The sequence below is a fragment of the Geotrypetes seraphini genome, chromosome 6 (assembly GCF_902459505.1).
Source record: "Geotrypetes seraphini chromosome 6, aGeoSer1.1, whole genome shotgun sequence".
Lineage (NCBI taxonomy): Eukaryota > Metazoa > Chordata > Amphibia > Gymnophiona > Dermophiidae > Geotrypetes > Geotrypetes seraphini.
This window is the reverse complement of record NC_047089.1, coordinates 52118015-52145230: the sequence shown is the minus strand read 5'-3', so window position 1 is coordinate 52145230 and position 27216 is coordinate 52118015. Positions and strand designations below refer to the sequence as shown.

Sequence of the window (27216 nt, the reverse complement as noted above, 5' to 3'; positions counted from 1 at the left end):
TCTACCCAAAACATGCTATATCATGCCCCCTTAAGATTTAGATGCAGTGGAGACAAAGTGACCAGAAAGACGTCTAGAAAGTCAGTTTCGAAAATGGCTACTTGAACGTTTTAACTAGTAAGGTGTCCAAGTGCCAGCTTATGCTGTCTTTTGGACAGTTATCTTTTTTTGCAAACGAGCCCCTTATTGTATTTGAGCTAAATAGAGGAAAAAACCTCAATAATTGCAAAAGCAGAATCCATTTTTTTATATACTGCTAGTTCCAATTATTATCATAGGTTTAAGAATCCTCCAGGGGAGTTGCAAAGAATGATTTATTTTTAGTATATATATATATATCACTTATAGCCTAAGTCAAGGGTAGGCAATTCCGGTCCTCGAGAGCCAAAGGCAGGTCAGGTTTTCAGGATATCCACCATAAATATGCATGAGATAAATTTGCATCTCAAGGAGCAAGTGCATGCAGATCCATCTTGTACATATTCATTGTGGATATCCTGAAAACCTGGCCTGCCTGTGGCTCTCGAGGACTGGAATTACCTACCTCTGGCCTAAGTGGTTTACATTCAGGTACTTAAGCATTTTTCCCTATCTGTCCCAGTGGGCTCACACTCTACCTAGTGTACCTGGGACAATGGTCACATTATAGAGTTTGGGGGATTGTTATGCACCAGGATTTACACCAGGTTTCAGCTGGCATAAGTCCTTACACCGAAAGCAGGGATGCTGTTAAGTGCTTAGCACTGATTTTTCCTGATGCCTATTTTTTGGTGCCATTTACTGAATCCAGCCCTAAGTGCAAATAATATGGATCTTCCCATTCTTTACCATACTAAAAAGTTCTTTACTGTGCATTAAATATATTCACAGTTTTTGTAGATGCACAATGAGAGCACACAGCAGTGGTGTAGTAAGGGGGGATGGACTGCTCAAGATACCGTCTTGGTTTGGTCACTGGCACCTCTCCTCTCTACCCACCCACATCTTCATATCTTCGCCAGCAGTGAGCAGCATCTCTTACCTGCTGCTCTTGCTGGCCTCAGCTCTCCTGATGTCTTCCTAGTTGCAGGGGACACAGAGGGGAGATGCTGGATAGAATGGATAAGGGATACAGAAGGAAGATGGATGGTGAACATATAGAAGAAATGTCAAAAGGATATAAACACCTGGAAAAAGTTAAGAAAAAACAGAAAAGCAGAAAAGAAACACTGAGACAAAAGCAGTACTTTGACAAAGGTAGACAAATTTTTTTTTTCTGAATGTATTAATTGGAATATATTAGTTTTGCAAAATATGCATTTCTGATGTCTTGTATTTCAGTTTCTATTTCCATTACTATGACAAATTTTTTATGTAACTCTGGAATGTGTTTACTTTTGCAGGGTTTGTTTACTGGAGCTCTGAAGGAGTTTACCCCCACCCCACCCCACCCCACCCTACAATCCCACCACTAGCCTAGTGGTTAGTGCAGCAGACTGTGAATCCAGGAACCACAAATCCCACTTCAACTGTTTTTTTGTAATTGTTAGCCATCCAGGAACAGAAAAATACCTACTATAGCTGAATGTATACTATTGCAATAGCCATGGACAAGCACTGACCCATTAAACTGTACCTTTTAATATTTCCATTATAAACTGTTTAAGATAATACATAAACTTGGCATCTTCTCGCTTAGTACTGTTGGGACCAAGCCAGCTATTCTCCGTGATGAATATTCGGGGTTGATTATACTCGCTGCTGATCCAGGAGAGAACCATCCTCAGGTTTAAATGCTCCACTTGTTTGAACTTCATATCAGAATCCAAAAGCTGGAAACTCAGTACTGGTCCAAAAGAAAGTGCAAAATAGTCTGCTGTTCCTTTAACAAATTTCTTCTCAGTCTCAGTGAACACAGGCAGAATAGATGAGAGATCGTTCTTCATGCTCTGTGGATAATCTCCATCTGTAAATATGGGTTTGGCAAACCAGCCCAGCACAAACTCCAGCGATTTCTGGCATTCTGTGATATCTTCTTCAGTCATATTTTGAGGTTTTATTGAATGGGAGCTAAGGGCTATGGATACTTGACCTCTCTGATTTTGGCGAAAATAGTCATTGTAGAGATGCCAAACTTTGGCATGAGCCTATTAAAGAAACACAAACACATTCATTTATTATAAACTTCCTGATTTCTGGTTGGTAGACTGTAGCAGTAATCAAGAGTCTCACAGATCATCTCTACCTAGTCTAATAATCATCAAGAAAGTCAGCACACATAGCTCATTAGTGCTTTCAATGTATGTAAGCTCAATTAGTGAACAATCTCACAAATTACCGGTAACTCTGTAATGCATTAATTTCATGAGAAAAGATTCTGTATTAAACATAGTAGTTCTGTGTCTAAGGCCCTCTTTTACTAAGCTGCAATAGAGGTTTTTACCATGGCCCGGGGCGCTAATGCTCCAAAACACTGCTTCAATGCTCATAGGAATTCTATTAGCGTCAGAGCATTCACTGCCCCGGGCTGTGGTAAAAACCTCTATCGCAGCTTAGTAAAAGGGTGGAGGGGGGTAAATAACTTTACATTTGGTATGTTTAAGGAGGCAATTTTTGATAGCTTGACTAGATATGCATGCTGTCAGTACTGCATATACTTTTTAGTGATTTTGAGAGAGTAATTTTCAGACAGGTTAATTTACCCACTCTTCATGAAAATTAATGCTTTGAAAAACTGTCCTTCTTGAGTCTATGGGAAAAGACTTAATGCCAAGGGCCCTATATTTGTAACAAATCAAAGATTGCTTATTCTAGTAATGTTAGCTGTAGTCAGCCCCTTCGTAGCTGTGTCTTGTACTTCTGGTAATCTTGGTACCTGTTTCCTGATTAGCTCAGCAAGAATCAGCCCAGGACAGGCTTGGATATTTCTGCCCTGCCTCCAGGCTTGTTTCCTTCGATGCACTTCTTGGAGGCACAGTGACATTAAGACTTACCTTGAGCAGGCATAGCTTCCATCTTGTTTTATCTAGAATACAAGTCTTAGGAATCCTATCTAGTAGGTAAGGACTGTCTAGAGATTGTAACATAATGAGCTAGCCAGCCCAAGTAAAATGTACTGGAAGACTGACTCAGTCACCTAAATAAAAAAAAAGCTGATAGAAGAACTCAGTTAAATTTGAGTGACTATTGTAACCACACTACTGTATCCCCAGCAATTTAGCAAAATTACCAAGTTACCCTGTTACTAAAGGGAGATTTTAGGCCATGTAAGGCCTTATTAGAAGCCTATCATGATGCATTATGATATCTGCAGCACAGAATTCAATGGGTAGAATTAGAGACTATACATTCCCCACTGTTTTGGGGTATAAGTTCAGGACCAGGACTGTCTAAAAAGGTCACCCTCCTGGAATTAGGTAACTTAGTAGCTCTGCATTTATAAGTTCTTTTGAAGTGGTTCCTGGCACCTCCGGAGCTGCCAAGTTACCCAGCTCCAGAAAGAAGACTTTGGCTAGTAGTTTGGGATCAGTAGTCCGTGAGTCTACCCATTGACATCAACACTTAGATCTCATAATACATCAGGATACAGTTGTCAGAACTCCAGAATTAGCCTAAAATCTCCCTCCTGGAACTCGGAAGCTCTGACACTCATAGGAGGTTCTTAAAGAAGAGGTGCAGATGGGCTTCATTTGCCTCCTCCTCGAAGGAAAAACTGTATGCTGGGTTATTTCTCTGCTTGATGAGGACAGCCCACTTCTATGCATTCTGGATTACAAAGTATTCCCCTGAGGATGCATTTGCAAAACAGGGTAGCCCTGTAGGGATTGCTACAAACGGTTTTGAACTGGGGCCTTCTTTTTGATCAAATGAATGCAGTTCTTTATTAAACCCGGTTGAAAGACTGAATGGAAGGTGTACAACGGTTGTCAGCATACAGATAAATGACTTCACCTATTGAGAATTCTGCACATTAACGTTGGGTTTACTAAATGGTGCTAGAGGTTTTTGGCACGGTAAATGTTCCAACTCTTATAGGAATTCTGTGAGCATTTACCTCGCCGGCCCACACTAAAATCCTCTAGCGCCATTTAGTAAAAGCAGCCCTAAGATAGTTCATTTTTTGTGTTTTGGGTACGATTATATGTGGAAAATTTTATTATGCAGGTTGAAAATCATATGGTGGGAATGAAGAGATTAGCATTCAACTTGTTGAAGTACTGAAATATCGGGTTTTGAGTACAGTTTGTATGAAGAAGTTTGAAGAGTTTTGAACTATGTCCTACTGACTAAAAGAACTATAATATTATGGGGGAGGGGGGAGGTGTTTGAAGAATAAGAATAAGTGGAATTTTTGCACAATTGGTTTTTAGCACAAGGGAGGGTCCAAGGATGGTGTGCTGCAATGGGCTTGTTAGCCTGTGCATTAGTTAAGCATTGAATGCTATTGTGCTCACCTGTCTATGCAATCACACTGAGGATCTCCTGTTCAAAAAATATTAAAATAATTGAAATAGTTCTTGATGTATGATTTAAAACTGTTCAGAGGGGAGTGAGTGTTTTTTCACAACTGTTTTGCTTTTGTTAAGAAGAACTAGATATTTGTTCAGGCTATTTAGGTTTTTGCCAGGTACTTGTGATCTGGATTGACCTCCATGAAGATGAGATACTAGGCTAGATGGACCATTGGTCTGACCCAATAAGGCTATTCTTATGTTCTTATGAATAAGTCCCCAGTGAGATCCTATGTAGAGTATAGTGTATAATTCTGGAGATCGCACCTTCAGAAAGATATAAATAGAAGCAGTTGGTCCAAGCGGTAGCTATTAAGATTTTCAGTGGTCTTCATCATAAAACATATAGAGACAGACAAAGATCTTAATATACTGTATATACTTTGGAAAAAAGGCAAGAGAGGGGAAATATGACGGAGACATTTAAATACCTCCATGACATAAATGCACAGGAGGTGAGTCTCTTTCAATGGAAAGGAAGCTCTGGAATGGGGGCACCTAGGATGAAGTAATCTAAGGAAATAGTTATTCACAGAAAGGGTTATGGATGTGTGGAACTGATGAAGTGATGAAGTAGAAGTGATGAAGACTATTTATTTATTTAATTCATTTTCTATCCCATCCTCCTCAAAGAGCTCAGAATGAGTTAAGGGTTAACATCTATAATATACACTTAACAGGTTACAATTTACCATAGTTACAGTACAAGTTTTTTTTGGTACAAGTTTTTATCCATGGCATGCAGCCATGGTAAGCATGGACCAAATATTGAAGTGCAAGGATGTCTCAGTCACCATCAAACAAAGACTGATCACTGCCATTGTGTTCTCAATCATGACATATGGCTGCGAGACATGGACACTCACGAAAGCAGATAGAAAAAAAATTGATGCCTTTGAGCTGTGGTGCTGGAGAAGACTTCTACGAATCCAATGGTCAGCTAGGATCACCAACAAAGATGTTCTTGATCATATAAATCCAGAGTTGTCCCTGGAAGGCAAGATTACCAGACAGAAACTGACCTATTTTGAACATGTGATTAGGGCGAATTCACTAGAAAAGGAGATGCTATTTGGAATGGTCAGTGGTAAAAGAAAGCATGGGAGACCAAAGGCCTGTTAGCTGGATACCATCAAGAATGACACAGGAATAAACATCAAGCAATTGAAAGAAGCCGTGAAAATAGGGAAGCATGATGAGGACTGGCCTACAGAGTATCCAAGGGTTGGACACAACTGAATGGATAGTAATAGTAGTAGTTTTTATCCTAACTTGGCACACACTAGGGATCTAGTACCAATATACATAATATACAGTTTACTGGTTATATTCGTCATAGTTACAGTGCAAGATTTTTCAATACAAGTTTTTATCCTAACATGGCACATATCATGGATCTTGTATCAATATACATTTCTTTGTAATCTATCAGTCGGGAGTGAGGGAGTTAGGTAAAGAGGTATGTTTTTATTGCTTTCCTAAAGTTGAGTAGTCCTTCAAGGGATCTAATCTGTGGGGTCAGTTGATTCCAGTGGGTTGGTATGACGTGGGAGTAGGAACGTCATTTGGCAGTTTGCAGTTCAAGGGCCTGACCAGAGAGCGTTTTTGAGGCATATTTCATCCTAGAAGCGAAGGGACCTGTTCAGCATGTACGGAAGAAGCTTGGTCGCCATGTAGTCCAACACCATGTCGTACAAGAATTTGAACGCTAGCATCAGGCCCTTGAAGACTCAATGTTTGCTACAGGCAGCCAGTGAGCCGACGATAGAGTCTGGGAGACAGCGTTGTGGGCTTGGAGGCTTTTTAGAAGTCTGATTGCTGTATTTTGTATATGCTGGAGGTGGCAGTAAATGCTCATAGCAATTTTTTAAAAATTACTATGCGCTAATATTAACATGGTGCATAGCCATGCACGCAATTAACAGAAAATAAGAATTTTTATGGCCTTAGCATATAGGAAAAGACCTAGAAGAGCTTAAAGGGCCTCTTAATGGCTAAACAATCTGTCTACTTTAGTCCCTTATTCATTATAAACTTAAGTTCATAGATAATATTGCATTTTAAAAAAATATTATTTACTCAACTCTTTACTCCCAGTCATTAATGCATCAAAAATATGATTAGCTCCTGATTATACTCAACATTGTTTGGACATTCTGTTAGTAATTTGTTTTTTTCTGTTATGAGTCAATAAATTTCTTCAAATAGTAATCTACATGCATCCCATATTAAAAGCAGATTTTAATCGTCCACCCAAGAGGCTGGTGGGAAAGAAAAAGGTCTATCTTGAAAATTATGAAACAGAGCCTCCCTCACCTGAATTCAAGAAAGCATGGAACAAGTACATAGGATTTCTAAGGGAGAGGAAGGGATAGAAGATACTATGGATGGACAAACTGAATATTTATTTATTTGCTTCGGTTTCAATCCCGTTCTCCCAGGAGCTCAGAACGGAGTACAAAGAACATTCACAAAATATTACAGTATATTACAAGGACATTTCAAGATCATCATAAGCATATGGATGATGCAGAAGGAAATTACAGTAGATTAAGAGAGGCGGGTTGTAGAGCAAGTATTCGCAGGAAGGAGGGGATGCGGAGGAGACTGTTTGTTGGTGGGTGTTCAGTTGAAGAGGAGGGTCATATGGTCTTTAAACACCACCATTTTCTATTTTGAAATATATTTTTAGACAGCTGAATGTGCTATATACAAGGGTATGAATACTTTTACAAAGCACTGTAGATTATGTACTATTTGACCAGTAATTTTTTTCTTAACAATAGCTTCTAAATTATTTAACCTCGTTATGACTTGCTATAGTTAACCCCCCCCCCCCCCCTTTTTTTACTAAACTGCGATAGTGGTTATTAGCACAGAGAGCTGCGCTGAATGCTCCATGCTGTTCCTGACGCTCATATGAGCATCGGGAGCAGCACGGCTCCCTAAACTAAACCTTAGGTTTGTATACCGCATCATCTCTACATTCGCAAAGCTCGACACGGTTAACAGAAGTTAGGGTAGAAAGGAACTCCAGAGGAGGGAAAGGATGAAGAGGAAATTTAGAGGACTAGAATAATCAAAGAGGGAGGAAGAGTTACATTTTTGAGAATAACCAGGTTTTCAGATGTTTACGGAAGAGTTGGAGGGAGCTCAGATTCCTAAGAGGGGAGGTAAGGTTGTTCCAGAGCTCAGTGATTCTAAAAAGGAGGGAGGAACCTTGTTTTCCTACAAGGGAGACGTCTTTGAGAGAGGGAAAGAAGAGTTTCAGTTTTTGGGTGGATCTGGTGGAATTGAGGTTAGAGGAATTCCAAGAAAGAGGAATAAAGGGGGGGGGGAGGATGCCATGTAGGATCTTGAAAGTAAGGCAGGCACATTTGAAGTGGACTCTGGAAATTATTGGAAGCCAGTGGAGCTTGGACAAAAGCGGAGAGACGTGGTCGAATTTGCTTTTTGCGAAGATAAGCTTGGCAGCGGCATTCTGAATCCGCTGGAGTCTTTGGAGGTTTTTCTTTGTTAGGCTTAGGTAGATAGAGTTGCAATAGTCCAGTCTGGAAAGGATGGTGGATTGGACAAGGACGGCAAAGTGCTTTTGATGGAAACAGGTTCTCACTTTCCTCAGCATGTGAAGGCTGAAGAAACATTTTTTTATTAGGGAGTTGAGGTGATCATTGAAGGGAAGTGTAGAGTCAATGATGACTCCCAGAATTTTACTTGAGTATTCAAGATGCAGAATGGGGCCAGAGGACAGAGGGATGGAGGTGGGCAGATGGTCCAATTTTGGGCTGAGCCAGAGAAGTTTTGTTTTGGATTCGTTCAGTTTCATCTGCACAGTGTGGGCTAATAACCGCTATCGCAGTTTAATTGGCAGAACTTCATAGAAGAAAGTATACCAAATCTTGAAGGAGAGCACCAGCATCACTATGACACTTCAGAGAAATCAAAGCCCCCAGTGCAGTGTGACTATGGGCTCCTTTTACTAAAGTGCGCTAGCGTTTTTAGCACACGCATGAAATTACTGTGCACTACATCGCGCGGTACACTTCTAGAATAATGCCAGCTCAATGCTGGCATTAAGGTCTAGCGCACAGGGCAATTTAGCGCACGCTATTCCGCGCGTTAAGGCCCTAACACACCTTAGTAAAAGAAGCCCTATAAATTTTGGGAGGACTCATGGTCTAGTAGTGAAAACATTGGCCTGTGCTTCAGAATCTTCTTCCTTCCCTATTTTACCCTTTGCATGACTATTGGCAAGTCCTACTAGTACTAATTTCTTATTCCTCCGGGAGCAAGTTGAAAACAAGACACTTCCCAATAAAACACACAAGAAAAAAAAATGTTACTTCTACCTAAAGCAAAAGAGTGAAACACACAGAATAATTCGGGTATGTAGGGGCAAATTTTATAAAGATTTTTCCTCATGGAAAGCCTGTTGTACACATGTGGAATTATACGCATGTTAAAAGTAGATGCACTGAAAAATTAGGCCTGCTATTATAAAATGTAGTTTGGGTGGAGAGCAATTTTTAAAGCCATTTTCATAAATAAAACAGTGCTTTATATACAGATAAGGGCTTTTATGAAATTCTCCATGTTCAGGTAATATTATATAAATGCAACCTGAAGGCTTTAAACTTTATCTACAGGTTGAGGAAGTGGTCCAAGATAGGCCACGGCAGGGTTGGAACCTATGGGCATACTTTTAAATTGTCAAAAAAGTGCCTGCATTTTACATCAGAAGAATTATAGAAACCAAACAGTAGATGTAAATACTTGTGCCTAGTTTTCCCAGGGTAATTTGCAAAGCGGAAGGACAAGTACTGTATATTGTTGCTTTGAAAATCCAACAGAGTCTGCATAGTGAAAAGTACAAGCATGGTTTTCGGTAGTGTAAACGGTTAAAAAAAAACATCCCTGCATTGTAATAATACTGTTGCTGTAAAGGGACCAGCAATCCTCAGCGTAATATAATAACACACGTCCTTTAACATAATTTAAAGACTGCAATTCCAACAAAGAAAATTAATGAGAGCCGCATGTTCATTCTGATTTATAATTAATCCCTGAGGAGATATAAAGATTTTGAAATCTCCTCCTGCTTATTCCCACCAAATGTGAAGAATTTCTGTAAGCTGGTTAGTGCTGCTATTTTAAGAAGCCAAATTTAATATATCTCTATCCCCTTCACAATTCAGTATTCTAATCTAAGCCAATTGCTTTTTAAACACACATGTGAGACTGGATTTACCTTTCTGTGTGCCTTTAAATCAGTATTTCTAGATCAATCCACAGCTAGCTATCTTCCTATCTTTATTCCTTCTTGATTCCTTCTGATCCACTGACATTCACTCCTGAGTCTCTTGCCCTCATCCTGTAATAAGAAGATAAAGGAAGGAACCCAGTAATAGTGCAAGCCATGGAATAGCTAAATTAGATGTAGCAGGCTGCCATTCTTATCTTATCCAATCAATTGATGCCAATGCTGGGTATTATTCTCTTCTTGGTTGTACTGTAACTATGGCAAATTGTAATCTGTTAACTGTATATTGTGCATGTCAACCTGTAGCCCGTTCTGAGCTAAATAAATACGTGATTGTCCAACAAGACCATGCATATGTAGGGCCTATACTAGCAAATAGTAAAGATAGAGAGCCTAGTGTAGGGATCACTTGACACACACACCCACCTGCAGCTCCCAAGGCACCTAACAGTGGCATAGTTATGGTGGGAGCTGGAGTCCCCCCTCCTCCCCCCTTTCGGCTTGGGCTCCCTCCAAAGCTGCAGCACCTTATGCTGAAACTTCACCAGCCGAAGAAATCTTCTGTCTAAGCCACCCCTTCCCTTTCGTGCTACTTCACAAACAATGTAGTCAAAGGCATAGAAACATAGAAGATGACGGCAGAAAAGGGCTACAGCCCATCAAGTCTGCCCACTCTGCTTACCCACCCCCTGTCTATGCCCTAATGACCCAATTTCCTTATCTTGATCCTCGTAGGGATCCCACATGGGTATCCCATTTATTCTTAATGTCTGACACGCTGTCTGCCTCGATCACCTGCACTGGAAGCTTGTTCCAATGATCAACCACTCTCTCTGTGAAGAAATACTTTCTAGTGTCGCCATGAAATTTTCCGCCCCTGAGTTTGAGCGGGTGCCCTCTTGTGGCCGAGGGTCCCTTGAGAAAGAAAATATCATCTTCCACTTCGACACATCCCGTGAGGTACTTAAATGTTTCGATCATGTCTCCCCTCTCCCTACGTTCCTCGAGAGTGTAGAGCTGCAATTTGTTCAGTCTCTCTTCGTACGAGAGACCCTTGAGCCCCGAGATCATCCTGGTGGCCGTCCACTGAACCGATTCAATTCTGCGCACATCTTTACTGTAATGTGGCCTCCAGAATTGCACACAGTACTCCAGATGAGGTCTCACCATGGCCCTGTACAACGGCATTATGACTTCAGGCTTTCGGCTGACGAAACTTCTATTGATACAACCCAATATCTGCCTTGCCTTAGATCAGGGGTGTCCAATGTCGGTCTTCGAGGGCCGCAATCCAGTCGAGTTTTCAGGATTTCCCCAATGAATATGCATGAGATCTATTAGCATACAATGAAAGCAGTGCATGCAAATAGACCTCATGTATATTCATTGGGGAAATCCTGAAAATCCGACTGGACTGCGGCCCTCGAGGACCGACATTGGACAACTCTGCCTTAGATGAAGCCTTCTCCGCTTGATTAGCAGTTTTCATGTCTGCACTAATGATTACTCCTAAATCTCGTTCTGCTGAAGCCTTGTTAAAATTTCTCCGTTCAAGAAGTACGTCTTGCATGGATTTCCGCTTCCAAGGTGCATGACTCAGCATGCTCAGGTCATGTGGAAACTGAGCATGCTCGGGAAGTGCCAGCATTGGCTACTGAAGGCACACTGCCAACTTCGTCACTCCTGAGGCAGCCTGAGAAGAAAGGGGGTGGCTTGGGCAGCAGATTTCTTTGGCTGGCGGGTATTCAACATCTCCACCAGCAAAGGTATGATAACTAACATGGTGGGGGCAGAACAAGAAAATGCATGCTTTCTCCCCACAGTCTATCCCAGGCCTTCCCAAAAAATGAACTACAGAATATGTCCTTGGTACCTAGGCATTTGAATGTTCAGGCAACAGCCCCACTAATTTCGATTATTACAAAGCTTCACAGTAAGACATAGAAAGAAGGAAATGGATTTTGACATATATGGGAATTTCTATACAGTACTCATCTAGCCAGAATGGTAACAACCAAAGAGTGCAATAATAAAATGTGGCCAGAATAAGTACATAAGAACATAAGAATTACTGGGACAGACCGAAGGCCCATCAAGCCCAGAATCCTGTTTCCAACAATTGCCAACCCAGGTTCCAAGTACCTTAGCTAGATCCCAAGTTGTAAAACAGATTTTATGCTGCTTATCCTAGGAATTAGCAGTGGATTTCCCCAAACCATCTCAATAATGGCCTATGGACTTCTCTTTTAGGAAATTATCCAAGCCTTTTTTAAACCCTGCTAAGCTAACTGATTTCACCACATTCTCCGGCAACGAATTCCAGAGTTTAATTACACGTTGTGTGAAGAAATATTTTCTCTGGTTTGTTTTAAATCTACTACTTAGTAACTTCATTGCATGTCCCCCTAGTCCTAGTATTTTTGGAAAGGGTGAACGATTCACATCAAAGAACTTAACACAGCTGAAGCATTATCAATCAATACCTGGATAAAGTATGAGTGTGGTGTTAGCTTATGGGGGTTTTCTTATAAGTGTAATTTGTTTTTTAATGTGACATGGTGAATCATGAGATTAAAATATTGAATAAATAAAATATTTACTTTAAGGATGTGCATACTGCTTTCGTTCCTTCTCCTGGCTTTTTCTTTCCTCCCATGTGAGAGATTATTTCATTTCATGTTTGGCTTTAATGCATACTCACTTGGCAAATATTCAAATTACACAGCGCTGTACTGAACAACTGAACTCACACTAATTAATCAAATCGAGACAAACAAGCAGGACATTCAAGTCCAAGCTGAATAGTAAAAGCCACAAAGGCTTAAAGTCTGATAATCATAGGCTCCTCTTGCTTTCAGGGGAGCACAGTAAAAAAAAAAAAAAACCAAACCCTCAACATACAAATTGAGAAAAACCTGTGCTCCTGGCCCGAAAGCAGAGAAAAAATTAAGCACAGTGATCAGAACGGTGAACTGGACGTAGTTGTAGAGTCAAAAACCAAGTACTTAACTGTGAACATAAAGTCTCTCCCTCTGTAAATTGAAGCTGAAGATCTACGCTAACAATGTGAAAGGAGCACTTGAACTGCACTCACTGAAGTCACCAGAAAGCAGTAAAGATCCACAGTCAGCAAAATAGGTCCAGTACCAATAAACAAAGTCACCCCTCCTCTACATGAGCTTTGTTTCGCAAAAATAAGCTGCATCAGGAGAAAAGGAAAACATTCTTTCTCCAACCACGACAGGCTCAAAAGCAGCAGGAGGATTTAAACACAATCTCAAACATCCAAATAACTCATTATGTAATCCGCCTTGAACCGCAAGGTAATGGCGGAATAGAAATCACTAATGTAATGTAATGTAATGTAATGTATACTTAATTGCTCAAGCACCAGACACCTAAGCATTTCAAAACGATGTCCAACTGTTGTACAGTATTGCACCAAAGGAGCTTCCATTTTCTTCGTTTTGATACAAGAACGATGTTCAATCAAGTGTGTTTTAAACACTGTGGAAGTCTGTTCCACATAGATTCTATCACACGGACATCGGATGATATAAATTACCCCCACTGAGTCATAGGATGTATTTTGTTTCAGCGTCATAGCAAAGTCAATTTTATCCCATTGAAAAAGATGACATTCTTCAGTGGCTACACACATAGAATAGTGGTTACATTTTTTGTGACTACCCACACCCATTTGTCTCATTGTCCACACATCTGCTTTGCTGACCATGTCAGACAAATTTATATTTCTGGAAAACGAAATCAAACATTGAATTTGAGACAGAACTGGATGTACATCAAATAAGGAAAGATGGTCTTTAACTGCTGAAGCAAAGGAGCTCGATGAGCTCGTAAATTTCAACACACATTGAGCTGGTGTATCAACAGATGGTTTAGAGAACCATGGTGACTTAAGCGATGAGCAAGGTGAAAGATTTCACCAAGACATAAAAACAATGGAAGTCAGATACCAAGGAATATGGGATGCACACATGAAGGCAAAATATTGTTGGAATCTTATGCGGGATTGTCCTGGAAGATCCCACTCAGAAATCTTACAAAGGAGCTTCTTCTGTGTCGAATGACTAGAAAGTTTGTATCATAAGCTTTTGCTTTTGGTATGAAATAAGTAGATTTTCATGTTGTACACTTTTCTTTTAATATGTTTCCTTCATGCTTAAAAGATATTCATTTAAATGCTATATTAAAATATCCTGATGGGTGAGCAGAGTGAAGAATGGTATTTTGTTTTGTATCTACAAAAACTAGAGCTGATAGGAGAAAACTGATGCCATTTTGGTAATTAGCAGGTCAAATATAACCAGAAACAGGTCTAACATTTGAGGAACCAAAATGAGTGTTGGCCAGTGTTATGAGTGTATATGTGTGCATATACTATATGGTAATACCTGCATATTTAATAAAATACACTCATACATCACAACTCTACCTCTGCTCCACCCAAGTTATAGTCCCGGAAGCCCCTATATGTAGCACATGTATAAGTACACGCAATTTTGTCTGTATACAACAACAAAAAAAACAAACCAGGAAGACGAAATATCCATGAAGAACTCAGAAAAGAAGGCCAACAGTAGATACAGAGGAATAAAAGGCAATGTGCATCCAAATGATTACTTTTATTCTCACATCTACCAGCCACATGTGGAGGGGTATTTTCAATAGGATGTCTAAGTATGAGTTTGGACGTTTTGGGAAAGATGTCCAGAAATCCAGTAGAAAAAAAAATCTATTCTCAAACTAGCAAGACATCTATCTTTTTTTTTTTTTAATGACCTCTGTTGGCATTTTGGTCCTTATTTCATCATATCTTTTTTGGCCATTCTCAAATATAAATATGTCCACATGAAAAACTCACAAAAGCAAGATTTCCTCTAGGCAGCCTGCATTCTTAGTAAACTGTTCTTTCACATTAAAAGTCCCAGGTACAGATGTCACTATGTCTTTCTTCTATTGTATAGTGAGCCCTCCAAAAACCCACCCAAAACTTACTGTACCCACCTGTATACCACAACAATAGCCCTTATGCCTGCGAGTGTCATCTTAATGTAGGTACAGTAGGTTTTGGAGGTCTCACCATACAACAGAAGCAAATTAAACTAACATCTGTACCTGGAAGTTTTAATGTGAAATTCACTGCAGTAACTCTTAGATTGCCTCTCTGATTTCTGGGCTCAAATATCTGTGTTAACATCTGAAGCTGTTTGGGCGAAAACTTTTCAGTACCCCCTCGTAATACAGGCTAGAATATACTGGGGGGGGGGGGTTAACATCTTTGGATGATGGGAACGGGGTCAGTGACTACTGGGGAAGTAAAGGGGGAGTCATGCCTTAATCCTTCCATTAGTCACCTAGTCAGTTTAGGCACCTTTTTAGCAGTTAGACACTTTTAAAACAGGTCTAGCCCCAAATGTCTAAAAAACAAAGCCCAGGACCTTTTGTTAAAGGTTTGATTATGCCTGACGAGTGTCTAAGTCCTAAGCGCACCCAAAACACGCCCCCTTAAGATTTGGATGCACAACTAGAAAGATGTCTAGAAAGTCTGTTTTGAGAATACCCACTTGGATGTTTTGACTAGTAAGACATCCAAGTGCTGGTTTATGCTGTCTTTTGGACACCTATCTTATTTGAAAATGAGCCCCGTACACTCATAAACAACCACACAGTTTTATACAAAGTGTTTTCCTCATGTAAAACCTTTATAAAATGACTCCCATAAGTAGCTCCTTTATAACACAACAGCAGGTATGGTCTAAATGCAAATTTCTAAGGTTGTGTAATTCAACCGAGGATGGTTTACAAAAGCTTATAATATTATATTACTATGGCAGGCTCCCAAGGTAACAAATATGGATCTGAAACTATTTTCCAAGGTGTTAGCAGGAAAAAGGTTTTAACATAATCTAGCAGAGTATGTGGTACACTAAACCTTGGCCTAGAGAATGTCATGAAAACAAGGTTACTAAGAATATTGCATTCCTAAAGTTGTTTCCAAACCTAGTCATGTTATATCATATGAGGGTGAAAGGTAGCATTTTTTTTTTATTCTGACAACGGAGTGATAGTGTCTGTACTTAGCAGTCAACCGGTGCCCTTTATTGACAAAATAGTTTAATTTAATCACTAATCACCTTTTAGTTGGTTACTGCAAATGGCAATATACAATCATTAAATAACAATACAACATGAAATACAATAACCATGAAAAAAAATATTCACAAAAAAGTCAAGCACTTCTAAACCTAATAATGTACTAACAATAGAGAATGATTCTAATATCTTGAGTGCACCATAATAGCAGAGGCAGATTTTAACACGGAAAAATCACATGTTCGAATCAAAATGTACACAGTCCTTGTATTATTTTACAAGTAGCTCTGCCAAACATAGAGCTTCTTATAAAACAGGGGCAGGGCTGCATGTCAAAGTCCATTTATATACAGAGGGAGCAGCAATTTCATAAAACTGCACTTTTAAGGAAAAAAATGTAGATTCCCCCTCCCCCTCCCAAAAACACACACACACGTAAACATGGGACAAGTAAAATCATTGTTCTCTCTGGACACTGTCCCCGCAACATCTACTGTACAACAATGCTGTATTTTTGGTAGATGGTATTGTATATAAACTTACCTCCCTCTCTCCTTTTACAAACCCATAGTGCAGTTTTTAGTGAGCTCCGACGCTCATAGGAATTCTATGAGCATCGGAGTTATTACTGCCACGGCTGGTGCTTAAAAACCACACTACCGTTTTGTAAAAGAGGGGTTAATGCGAAATTATTGCTTTATTAGGATTCACAACTTTTAACATAGATTCCATTTCTTTTAATTTGTGCCTTTGAGTTCTGTTGTAATATTTTCTTCCTTGGAAAGTCCAAATACCAGGTATCTATGTACTGTGTCAAAGAGGTAACATAAGAACATAAGAAGTTGCCTCCACTGGGTCAGACCAGAGGTCCATCGCGCCCAGCGGTCTGCTCCCACGGTGGCCCATCAGGTCTATGACCTGTGAAGTGGTTCCTGACCATTTCTATAACCTACCTCTACTTCTATCTGTATCCCTCAATCCCCTTATCCTTTAGGAACCTATCTAAACCTTCCTTGAACCCCTGTAATGTGCTCTGGCCTATCACAACCTCCGGAAGCGCATTCCATGTGTCAACCACCCTCTGGGTAAAAAAGAACTTCCTAGCATTTGTTCTAAACCTGTCCCCTTTCAGTTTCTCCAAGTGACCCCTTGTACTTGTGGTTCCCCACAGTCTGAAGAATCTGTCCCTGTCTACCTTCTCTGTGTTCTTGCTTAGATCATGCAAACTAAGCGACACGGTTAATTCTTAGTTGGATGGTGTTTATTAAACTACTGATTGGAAGGCATGATTTCTGCATATACTGGTTGAAGAAGGTGGAGCCAGAATGAGAGATCTGTGATCAAATCGTAACCTAACATTCCAGTGTCTTTAATTAGGCACAGTTGTATTGTCATTTGAGTAAACTGACCCTTTGTACAAAAATAGATTATGGATGAATGCCAAAAGTTAACTAAACAAAAGATTGGACTTTACATTCAGCATTAAATAAAAAATAAATCTGTCTAGACCAGGAGTGCCCAAATGGTCAATCGCGATTGACCAGTAGATCGCAAAGGCAACTCGAGTCGATCACGTTGCCTTTGCGATCTTTTTCTCCCTGCTGTTTCTCTAAGCCAGGCCTGGCACGTACAAGCGCCGGACTTACAAAACTTCACCTCCGATGTCAATTTTAACGTCGGAGAGGAAGTTCTGGGCCAGCCAATTGCTGCCTGGCTGGCCTGGAACTTCCTCCCCGACATTAGAATTGACGTCGGAAGTGAAGTCTTTTGGGCCCGGCGCTTGTACGCGCTAGGCCTGGCTTGGGGAAGCAGCAGGGAGAAATCACGTTGGTGGCATGGGGGTGGGGGTAGGGAAAGAAGCGGATAAGTGGAGAAATCGGCACGATGGCTTGGGGGGACAGGGGGAGAGAGAAAGAAAGGCAGAAAGATAGAGGGGACAGGGGGAGAGAGAAATATTGGCTTTACAGAAGAAGGAAGTGCAACCAGAGATTCATGAAATTACCAGACAAAAAGGTAGGAAAAATAATTTTTTCAATTTAGTGATCAAAATGTGTCCGTTTTGAGAATTTATATCTGCTGTCTATATTTTGCATTATGGCCCCCTTTTACAAAATCGCGTTAGTGGTTTTTAGCGCAGGGAACCTATGAGTGTCAGGAGCTACGAGGGGCATTCAGCACAGCTCCCTGCGCTAAAATCCACCATCGCGGTTTAGTAAAAGGGGAGGGGGGTATATTTGTCTATTTTTGTATAGTTGTTATTGAGATGACATTGCATATTTTAAAGTCATCTGCCTTGACCTCTGATAAAACCCCCGAATACAAATGATAATTAACATTTTATCTGTGTACAGTGTGCTTTCTGTTTTTAAAAATGTTATTGTTGGCAGATCATTTGGTCATTTTAAAAGTAGCTCGTAAGCAAAAAAAAAGTGTGGGCACCCCTGGTCTAGACCACCAAAACTGGATAAGAAAACAGCAAGCTGATTAAAATTACAGCACTGACAATATCAGATAGTGCTGTTGGATCCCTAGAGAAAAGAACTGACTATGTGATTCTTCTTCTTTATTTTGATGTTCAAATAACACAAACCTAATCCAAATGACACCAGAGTACAGCTAAACCACCAACAAAATGTTATGCCCACTAGTTTAGAATCTATCCAGCCTCTTTCAAAGTGATTTGTCACCATTGCTCTTTCTCCTAGCCTTCTCTTATCGTACAAAAAGGTCTTAAACACTTTTCATTCTGCCTGTTTGTTAATTTATTTACTAAGACTAAAATGTAAAGGTTGCTGTCAGTTTTGGGCATTGAACTTTATATGCAAGACTATTCTTTTTTTTGTAATTAAGAAAGCTATAAATTAAGGCTCTTTTTGCCTTATCTGTAAAATAATCTCTTTTTGCCACTCTTTTAGTCACTTATTTGTAAGATAAAGAAATTCATGAGTACATCACATTTGAAGCATTTGGGTTCTGTGCCCTGAACCCCGACATCCCCCCATGTGCAGTCCGTAGCTGCATGCACTCCATGTAAAGCAATATCTTTGAATCATTGGCTTTATTGGTTAATATGTCAATTTTTATTACTCTTTCGTCCCTCCCTTCAGAGTTACATTCTTCTAAGGAAACTAAAACAAGCTGTAAAATGTTTGCAGTGCATGCTAAGACTTTGACCCTCCTTACAGAGAACTTGTGTTTAGTAACAAGTGCAATGATAATTTCAGAACATGAAGGTGTTTCATTAATCTTCCAGCGATGTCAGAGTGCAGTACCAGTTGGAGCTTGCTTAGGCTATTATTATGGCATTAATTATAACTGTCATTCAATATAAACAGCTGGGGAATAAAGTCAAAAATGTGTTCCTAAAGATCCAAATAAGTAAATACAGCAGATAAAGGAACCAAAAATATGCTTCAGATACCTTATTAACCTTGAGTGGTGCTCAGAAACCAAGATGGCAAATGAAGAACTCAAAACTGGGGACGAACCCCTAAAGAGATTCTTGTGATATCTATCATTGCACCAGTGTGTAGTATAAAGGTACTGAAAAATGTTATTAAACTGAGTTCATAGCTGGTCATATATCCAAAAATTGAAATTGTCCAATGTGTTTTTTTTAAAGAGAAGTAGCTTAACAGCTTAATGAATGAACTTAGCTTGAATGTTCAACCCGCGATGGTTCAGCTGGGTTCTGACGCGTTTCGCCCCTATGGCTTCATCAGAGAACCCGCCTAGCTAAAGATGAACACGAATTCAAAATCAATCCTGAAAAGATGAAACAAAAGAACAAGATGCATGACTGTGTTTGATACTAAAAAACATCTTATAAATGCAAGTAAGCAGCAAAGTTAACGACGCTACCGGTGGAATACCTGTGTTGAAACAATGATTTTCAATTTCCTGTGACGTAAGCGCTCAGCTGAGCGCTCGGTTTTATGCAGGGAGAGATGTCAATCACCTAGTGGAGGAACGCCCACCACTCCACTTCTTTATTAAGGCCAGAAGGAGCCACTGTCTGCCAGTGAAAAATGATATGGATTAACACGCTTGAATCTTTTCACCAGTTTCTACAGTGGCTCAATACATGCAATCCACACTTACAATTCACCTCTTGCACTTCTTACACCCAGATTGCTTTTTTAGACATTAACATCACTCTCAATCAAGGGGTCTTTCATACTTCCATACACCGTAAGAACACTGATAGGAACGCTTTGTTACACTATGACAGTTACCATCCACGTCACTTGAGAGATAATTTACCAGTGGGTCAGTTTTTGAGACTCAGGCGTTTGTGCAGTACCACGGAAGAATTTAAACATCGTTCAGAAGATATGTGGCAACGCTTTAAAGATCGAGGGTACCCTCATGGCACCATCAAAAAAGCCTATAAACGGGCTTTATACGCTCATCGTTCTTATTTATTAAATCAAACTTCTGATTTACCTGAATCCCGAATGGTATGCACGTTGCCTTACTCTTATCAAGCATTCAATATCAAAAAAATCATCAGTACCCATTGGCATATATTGCAGACACACACATGCCTTGAACAGCCTCCTCTATTCGCATATTCCAGAGGCAGAAACTTGAGGGATCATATATCCACTTCTTATTTTTTCAGTAAATCAGATGACACTGAGACACCCCCCCCGGGGCATTTCAAATGTGGACAGTGTACGGTGTGTGCGCATGCTTTTGAAACCACCAGCATTCAACATCCCCAGCTATTAAGAAAGCAACACATTTTACAACAGCGCACAGATTGCAACACTCTGGGTGTTGTATATTTGATCTTTTGTCCATGCAATATGCTATACGTAGGACATACTACTAGAAGTATTAAGACCCGTATTATTGAACACCTCAGTAAAATCAGAAGAGGAGACATCAATGCCCCGTTGGTTCAGCATTGGCAATCTTCTTCTCATCAATTACAGGATTTAAAATTTGTAATTTTGAAGGTGGCACACAGTAATAGAGGGGGCAATTCACAGGCTTGGCTTTGGAAACAAGAACAGAGCTTCATTTTTCACTGGCAGACAGTGGCTCCTTCTGGCCTTAATAAAGAAGTGGAGTGGTGGGCGTTCCTCCACTAGGTGATTGACATCTCTCCCTGCATAAAACCGAGCGCTCAGCTGAGCGCTTACGTCACAGGAAATTGAAAATCATTGTTTCAACACAGGTATTCCACCGGTAGCGTCGTTAACTTTGCTGCTTACTTGCATTTATAAGATGTTTTTTAGTATCAAACACAGTCATGCATCTTGTTCTTTTGTTTCATCTTTTCAGGATTGATTTTGAATTCGTGTTCATCTTTAGCTAGGCGGGTTCTCTGATGAAGCCATAGGGGCGAAACGCGTCAGAACCCAGCTGAACCATCGCGGGTTGAACATTCAAGCTAAGTTCATTCATTAAGCTGTTAAGCTACTTCTCTTTAAAAAAAACACATTGGACAATTTCAATTTTTGGATATATGACCAGCTATGAACTCAGTTTAATAACATTTTTCAGTACCTTTATACTACACACTGGTGCAATGATTAATTATAACTGATCATGTCTAATAGACTGCAGTGTATAAGAGAAATACAGAAGGTAGAAAAATTGGGATATGTGAAAATGTAAATGGACACCGAGACTATTTAAAACAGGGGTGTCCAACCTGCGGCCCCGTGAAGTATTCTGTGCGGCTCCGGTCGAGGGCAATGCAGTGTTTTCCTCTGCTGCCCTGGGTGTTTACCGTCTTGCCGGCTCCTTCCTCTGTCTTGCTGCAGCGTTTGCGCATTTGTGCAGCCCCAGAAACATTTTTTTCGGCCATTGCGGCCCAGGGAAGCCAAAAGGTTGGACACCCCTGATTTAAAATATGATATTCCTTATGCCCACAGTTAAGAATCGGATATATTCTCACCATAATTCCTTTACCAGCTTGTGCATGTGTATGTACCGGGGTTCCCCAACTTCTGGAGAAAAAATAGTAGGGACACAAAATAATTTGAAACTGAAAGAGAGGCAAAACACGGTGAAGAAAGTGCTGGGACTCAGCGATTTTCTCTGTAAACGCTTGGAATCAGTGATTTCTCTATGCAAGCTGATTTAATTTGGGGGGGAGGAGACAGCAAGCTAAAAACCGTGAATAATCGAAACTGCGAATGCTGAAACCGCGAATACGGAGGGAGATGTGTATTTGTATTGTACTCCTCCTATTGTACTACTATTATTACTATTTTGTATTTCTATAGCGCTGAAAGGCATACACAGCGCTGTATATTTAATAATCAATAGATGGTCCCTGCTCGGAAGAGCTTACAATCTAAATTGGACAGACAGGGCTTCTCAGGGTTGGGGAGTTTCAGGTAGAAGGAATGATACCATGGGTATAGGTATCTGACAGTGATTTGGAGTTAAGAGATGAAAGCAGCTTCAAAGAACTGGGCATTTAAGCCTGGATTCCATATAGCAGTGGTTCCCAGCCCTATCCTGGAGGACCACTAGCCAGTCAGGTTTTCAGGAAAGCCCTAATGAATATGCATGAAAGAGATTTGCATGTAATGAAGATGATAGGAGTGCATTAGGGCTATCCCGAAAACCCAACTGGCTAGTGGTCCTCCAGGACAGGGTTGGGAATCACTGTTGTATAGGACGCCCAGTCTCAGAAGCTGTCTAAGGGGCTTTTCAGAATCGTACATGAACGTCCTATAGAGAATCGTGCCTAAGAACCCGATTCTCTAACCGACATCCATGTTACAGACTCCGGTTAGAGAATCGGGTTTCTACTGAGCTTATCGCGGCAAGGAATCTCCCTGCCATGATATATTTAGCATCTATTTATATTGGCCTTAATAATTATCTTCATCCAGCCAACACCATAAATCACAATGTTATAAATGGTCCGGATATTACCTCAATATTTGCCACAAGTGTAGTATTTATCAAGACGCCTCAGCCCCACCACTCCACCGCAAAAGTTTCATTCAAATCGCGGGAAGTATCATGTGGTGCTTCATCATTGGCTGTCTTTGATTTCATAAACAATTTTTTAACTTTTTTCCAACTTTTTTTTCTTTTTTATATTAATATTGAATCTCTCAATTGCATTTGAATTAGAGTATAAAATCCTTAAAGGATAATACTTATCTCAGCCAACCAGGGGAGCCAGACCCGACATGTTTCGCACGTATATCGTGCTTTTTCAAGGGTCTCCCGAGGTACGCCGCCGTCATCCGACTCCAAAAGGTTAAAGAGCAAAGGTCTTTTGCTCTTTAACCTTTTGGAGTCGGATGACGGCGGCGTACCTCGGGAGACCCTTGAAAAAGCACGATATACGTGCGAAACATGTCTGGTCTGGCTCCCCTGGTTGGCTGAGATAAGTATTATCCTTTAAGGATTTTATACTCTAATTCAAATGCAATTGAGAGATTCAATATTAATATAAAAAAGAAAAAAAAGTTGGAAAAAAGTTAAAAAATTGTTTATGAAATCAAAGACAGCCAATGATGAAGCACCACATGATACTTCCCGCGATTTGAATGAAACTTTTGCGGTGGAGTGGTGGGGCTGAGGCGTCTTGATAAACACTACACTTGTGGCAAATATTGAGGTAATATCCGGACCATTTATAACATGATATATTTAGCAGCAGCCTGTCTCTACCCCCCATGGAGACTACTGGCAGAAGGGATACTCAATCCCTCTTGACAGAACACCCCCCCCCCCCACACACACACACACACACAACGTCCCTCCTGCTGGAACCATCCACACACCCAAACGATTGCAGCAGGAGGGATACCCAGTTGGATTATTTTATGTTGTTCCATTGTTGTAGATGGGTTATTCTATGTCAAGTGGTCCAATTTTGAAACATGTCCCCAGTCAACCATCTTGGAATTCCATTAAATTTTATATATGAGTAGCCTAAGGTCTTAAGCTAAGCCATAGAAAATATTAGAGTCATATAAGCATTTGTTCCTAAAGTAGAGCATCCAATGTGAGGGGTACTCTTGTAAGCCTTTGCACAACCGGAACCAAAGTGGCTAGTTTCAGTATCTATAGTACATATACCAAAACTGGTAAAAAACTCAAATTTGGCTTATCTATACAGTTTATGATGCTTAATTCAGATATACTGATAGAATTACCCAAATTAGATAAATTTTTTCATTATTGCCCAGCAAAATGGGTCATAAAATTCATCGCACAAAACAAGACTCATATTTTGGTCAACAAAAACTTTGAAAATATTTTATCAAATGCCTCATAATATTACAAGTACATTAACAATACTGGTATATATAAATTATGAGCTGGCCAGCAAGAGTCCCTGCGGCATTCCGAGGGAATTTTCAGGGGTCTTCCCGCTATCGTGGTAACTGTGTATTACCACATTAGTGGTTACCATGTCACTCTCTAATTCCAAGGTATGTTTTGGTTCCTGTAGAATTTTTAGTCTATTTGATTAAATGCCCTCCTTACTGCAAAAGGCTACACCTCCACCAATTTGATCTACCCTATCACTGCGATATACGGTAATTTGTACCCAGGTATCATAGCATCCCATTGATTATCTTTCTTCTACCAAATCTTCGAGCTGCCTATTATATCCATCTTTTCATTTATAGTGTGTTATTTATATTCCACCTTTAAACAAGGTAGATTACAACCAAACATACACAATTAAAAAATAATAAAACAAGCATGTCAAAAAACATCAGAATTGCCAGTTCATATAAAAGGCATCAACCATCATACTAAAATGGTGTGTGGTCCTCGTGATAAGGCATATGGCGATAGACTTAAAGATCTCAATTTGGATACTTTGGAGGAGAGGCGGGAGAGGGGCGATATGATAGAGACATTTAAATACCTATGTGGCATAAATGCGCATGAGTCAAGTCTCTTTCATTTGAAAGGAAACTCTGCAATGAGAGGGCATAGGATGAAGTTAAGAGGTGATAGGCTCCGGAGTAATCTGAGGAAATACTTTTTTATAGAAAGGGTGGTAGATGCATGGAACAGTCTCCCAAAAGAGGTGGTGGAGACAGAGACGTCTGAATTCAAAAGGGCCTGGGATAGGTATGTGGGATCTCCTAGAGAGAGAAAGAGAGAAAGTTTACTGTGGATGGGAAGACTAGATGGGCCATTTGGACTTTATCTGCCGTCATGTTTTTATGTTTCATCTTACAAAACAGATGATGCTTTAACAATATAGTGCAATATATTCAAAGGGGCTCATAATAAAAAAAACAAAGACATCCAAAAACCATCATAAATTGGTACTTTGACTTTCTAATCACCGAGATGTCCAAGTGCCAATTTTCAAAGCTGGTTTTCTAGATGTCTAGTGAGGTGTTTTGCCCACTGTACATCCAGAGTTCCAAGGGGGGTAGTTGGGAAGCGTGCTTTGGGTGTGCTTAACTTGAATGTCTTCCAGCGATAATCCATCCTTTCCCAGGATGTCCTGGATGGAACTTAGACATTCTTAGCTAGACCTATTTTAGAAGCATCTAAGTGCCACAGAGGGACCCAAACTGACCAGATGACCACTGGATACATGAAGGTTTGTCTACCTCACAGTCCCCAGAGGTCACTGACCCCCCCCTGCCCCTTCTCCAAAATCTGAACAAAAGAGTATATACTTGTCTCTAAAACAGCAGACCTTAGTATGGGAAAGCTTAGTAGAGCAGCATACAGGTAGGTGTATTAAGAAACCTGGTGAGTGGGATAGTGGCAGAAGGAACAGCGTTAGATTTATACACTGCATTCGGTTCACCCTGATGGATTAAATGCCCGGATTGAATGGGCAGCGTTCATTAGTTCAGGATGCATTCTGATTGGTGAATGGTAATAGGGGGCGGAGTCCTGGAAGAGTTTATCAGCCCTTGACTGCGGCGTTTCTTTGCGCCAGAAGTGATTTAAAAGTGGAATGGGAGCTTGATGTGCACGGAGGATCCTGACTTATTGCCTGTGATGCAGCGGAATCTGTACCCCTGACGCAGCGAAGCGAAACGGAGATTTCCCCGTCAGGTCAACTAGCTGTGGGGTCCGGGTGTGAGAGCAGTGATTGTGGACACTTTGGAGAGAACTTGGACACCATTGGCAGCTACGTTTTCTTGCTTTGTTCTGCTCATTATGCAATACTAGTGACTGTAGTGCTGAAGTGTTTATTTACCCACAGTATCACTGTTTGGAATTTTTTTCCTGGCATGCTGAGCGATATGGTGGCACGCTACAGGCTGTTATAGTGCCTTTTTTCACCTTTCGTTGTAGTTCACATGTGCAAGTGGTTATCTTAATGAAGTGGAGTTTTTTTGCCATGAAGCAGAACTGAGGCTTTTTCTCCACTTCTTTTTTTGTCTTTTCCGCTTGTGCTTGAGTGACTGCAATGTATGGTATGTTGTTGTGAGGCCTTTCAGTGGTGTAGAGTCCCCTGTCAGTTCCATATAGGGTATTGATTAGAGTAGTTGATGAGTTTACAGACCTTTTTCCTTAGGTGTGTATAATGACTCAGGTCCATAAGTCACTCTAACCAATACATTGATGGTAGAAAGTGTGAGTCCAACAAAACCTACTCTACTACCATATAGGTGCAACCTGCAACCATAAGGGCTATCGGGGTGGTAGACAGGTAGATGTATTTCTTGCACCCTTTATGTGAAGTTCACAATGATGGCTACTCCCATGTCCAACTGGTTTGGATTGTGACATTTTCAACTTGGATGTTTCTATGGTTGAAGGTGTCCTAAGGGTTGGACATCCTGCCAGCCAAGACGTCCAAGTAGGTGATTTAAAAAAAAAAAAAAATTGGGGGGGGAGGCATCTAGTGGATCGCCTATCGAAAATGGACGTTCTGAGTTTTGGAATTTTAGATGTCTTGTGAGAAATGTCCAAATCGGACTTAGACATCCTTTTCGAAAATGGCCCTCCATGCCTCCCATCTTGTTTCTGAGGCTTCTGATATTTGCATACAGACATTTCAAACAATGTATAATCTCATTCTCTCATATTTACTGCCAAAACTTTCTTCCACTGTTTGAAAGAGAACTTGTTTCTGGAGTTCATAAGAAGTAATATGTGTAAGCAGCTTATCAACTGGAAACTATTTTTAATGAAGCTTGTGCAGCTAATACGTCTGCATCTTTTTAAAATTATTTTTAATACTTTGTTATCATTATTTGTTAACTACTTCAAGTTCTATAATTTAGGGAAGATGTGGTGTACAAGTATGAAGAGTATATTAAATTAGATCTTTCTGCCACGTATTCTTTGTCTTTGAATTGAAGATATTTTCTCCACACAATACACAGAATAATCACTTGGCACTCACATTGAAACACAGAAAATGATGGC

At 40.3% G+C, this 27216-nt stretch overlaps 1 protein-coding gene across 3 annotated transcripts in view; it reads right to left on the bottom strand.

The window, feature by feature from the left end:
• The window catches only part of KL (klotho), an 81216-nt gene that overhangs the window by 12906 nt on the left and 41094 nt on the right, over positions 1-27216 (bottom strand). For all 3 annotated transcript variants that reach the window (XM_033947494.1, XM_033947495.1, XM_033947496.1), the window contains exon 2: positions 1616-2126. In XM_033947494.1, the coding sequence (XP_033803385.1) occupies positions 1616-2126 (511 nt within the window). The remainder of the gene's footprint in view (positions 1-1615; positions 2127-27216) is intronic.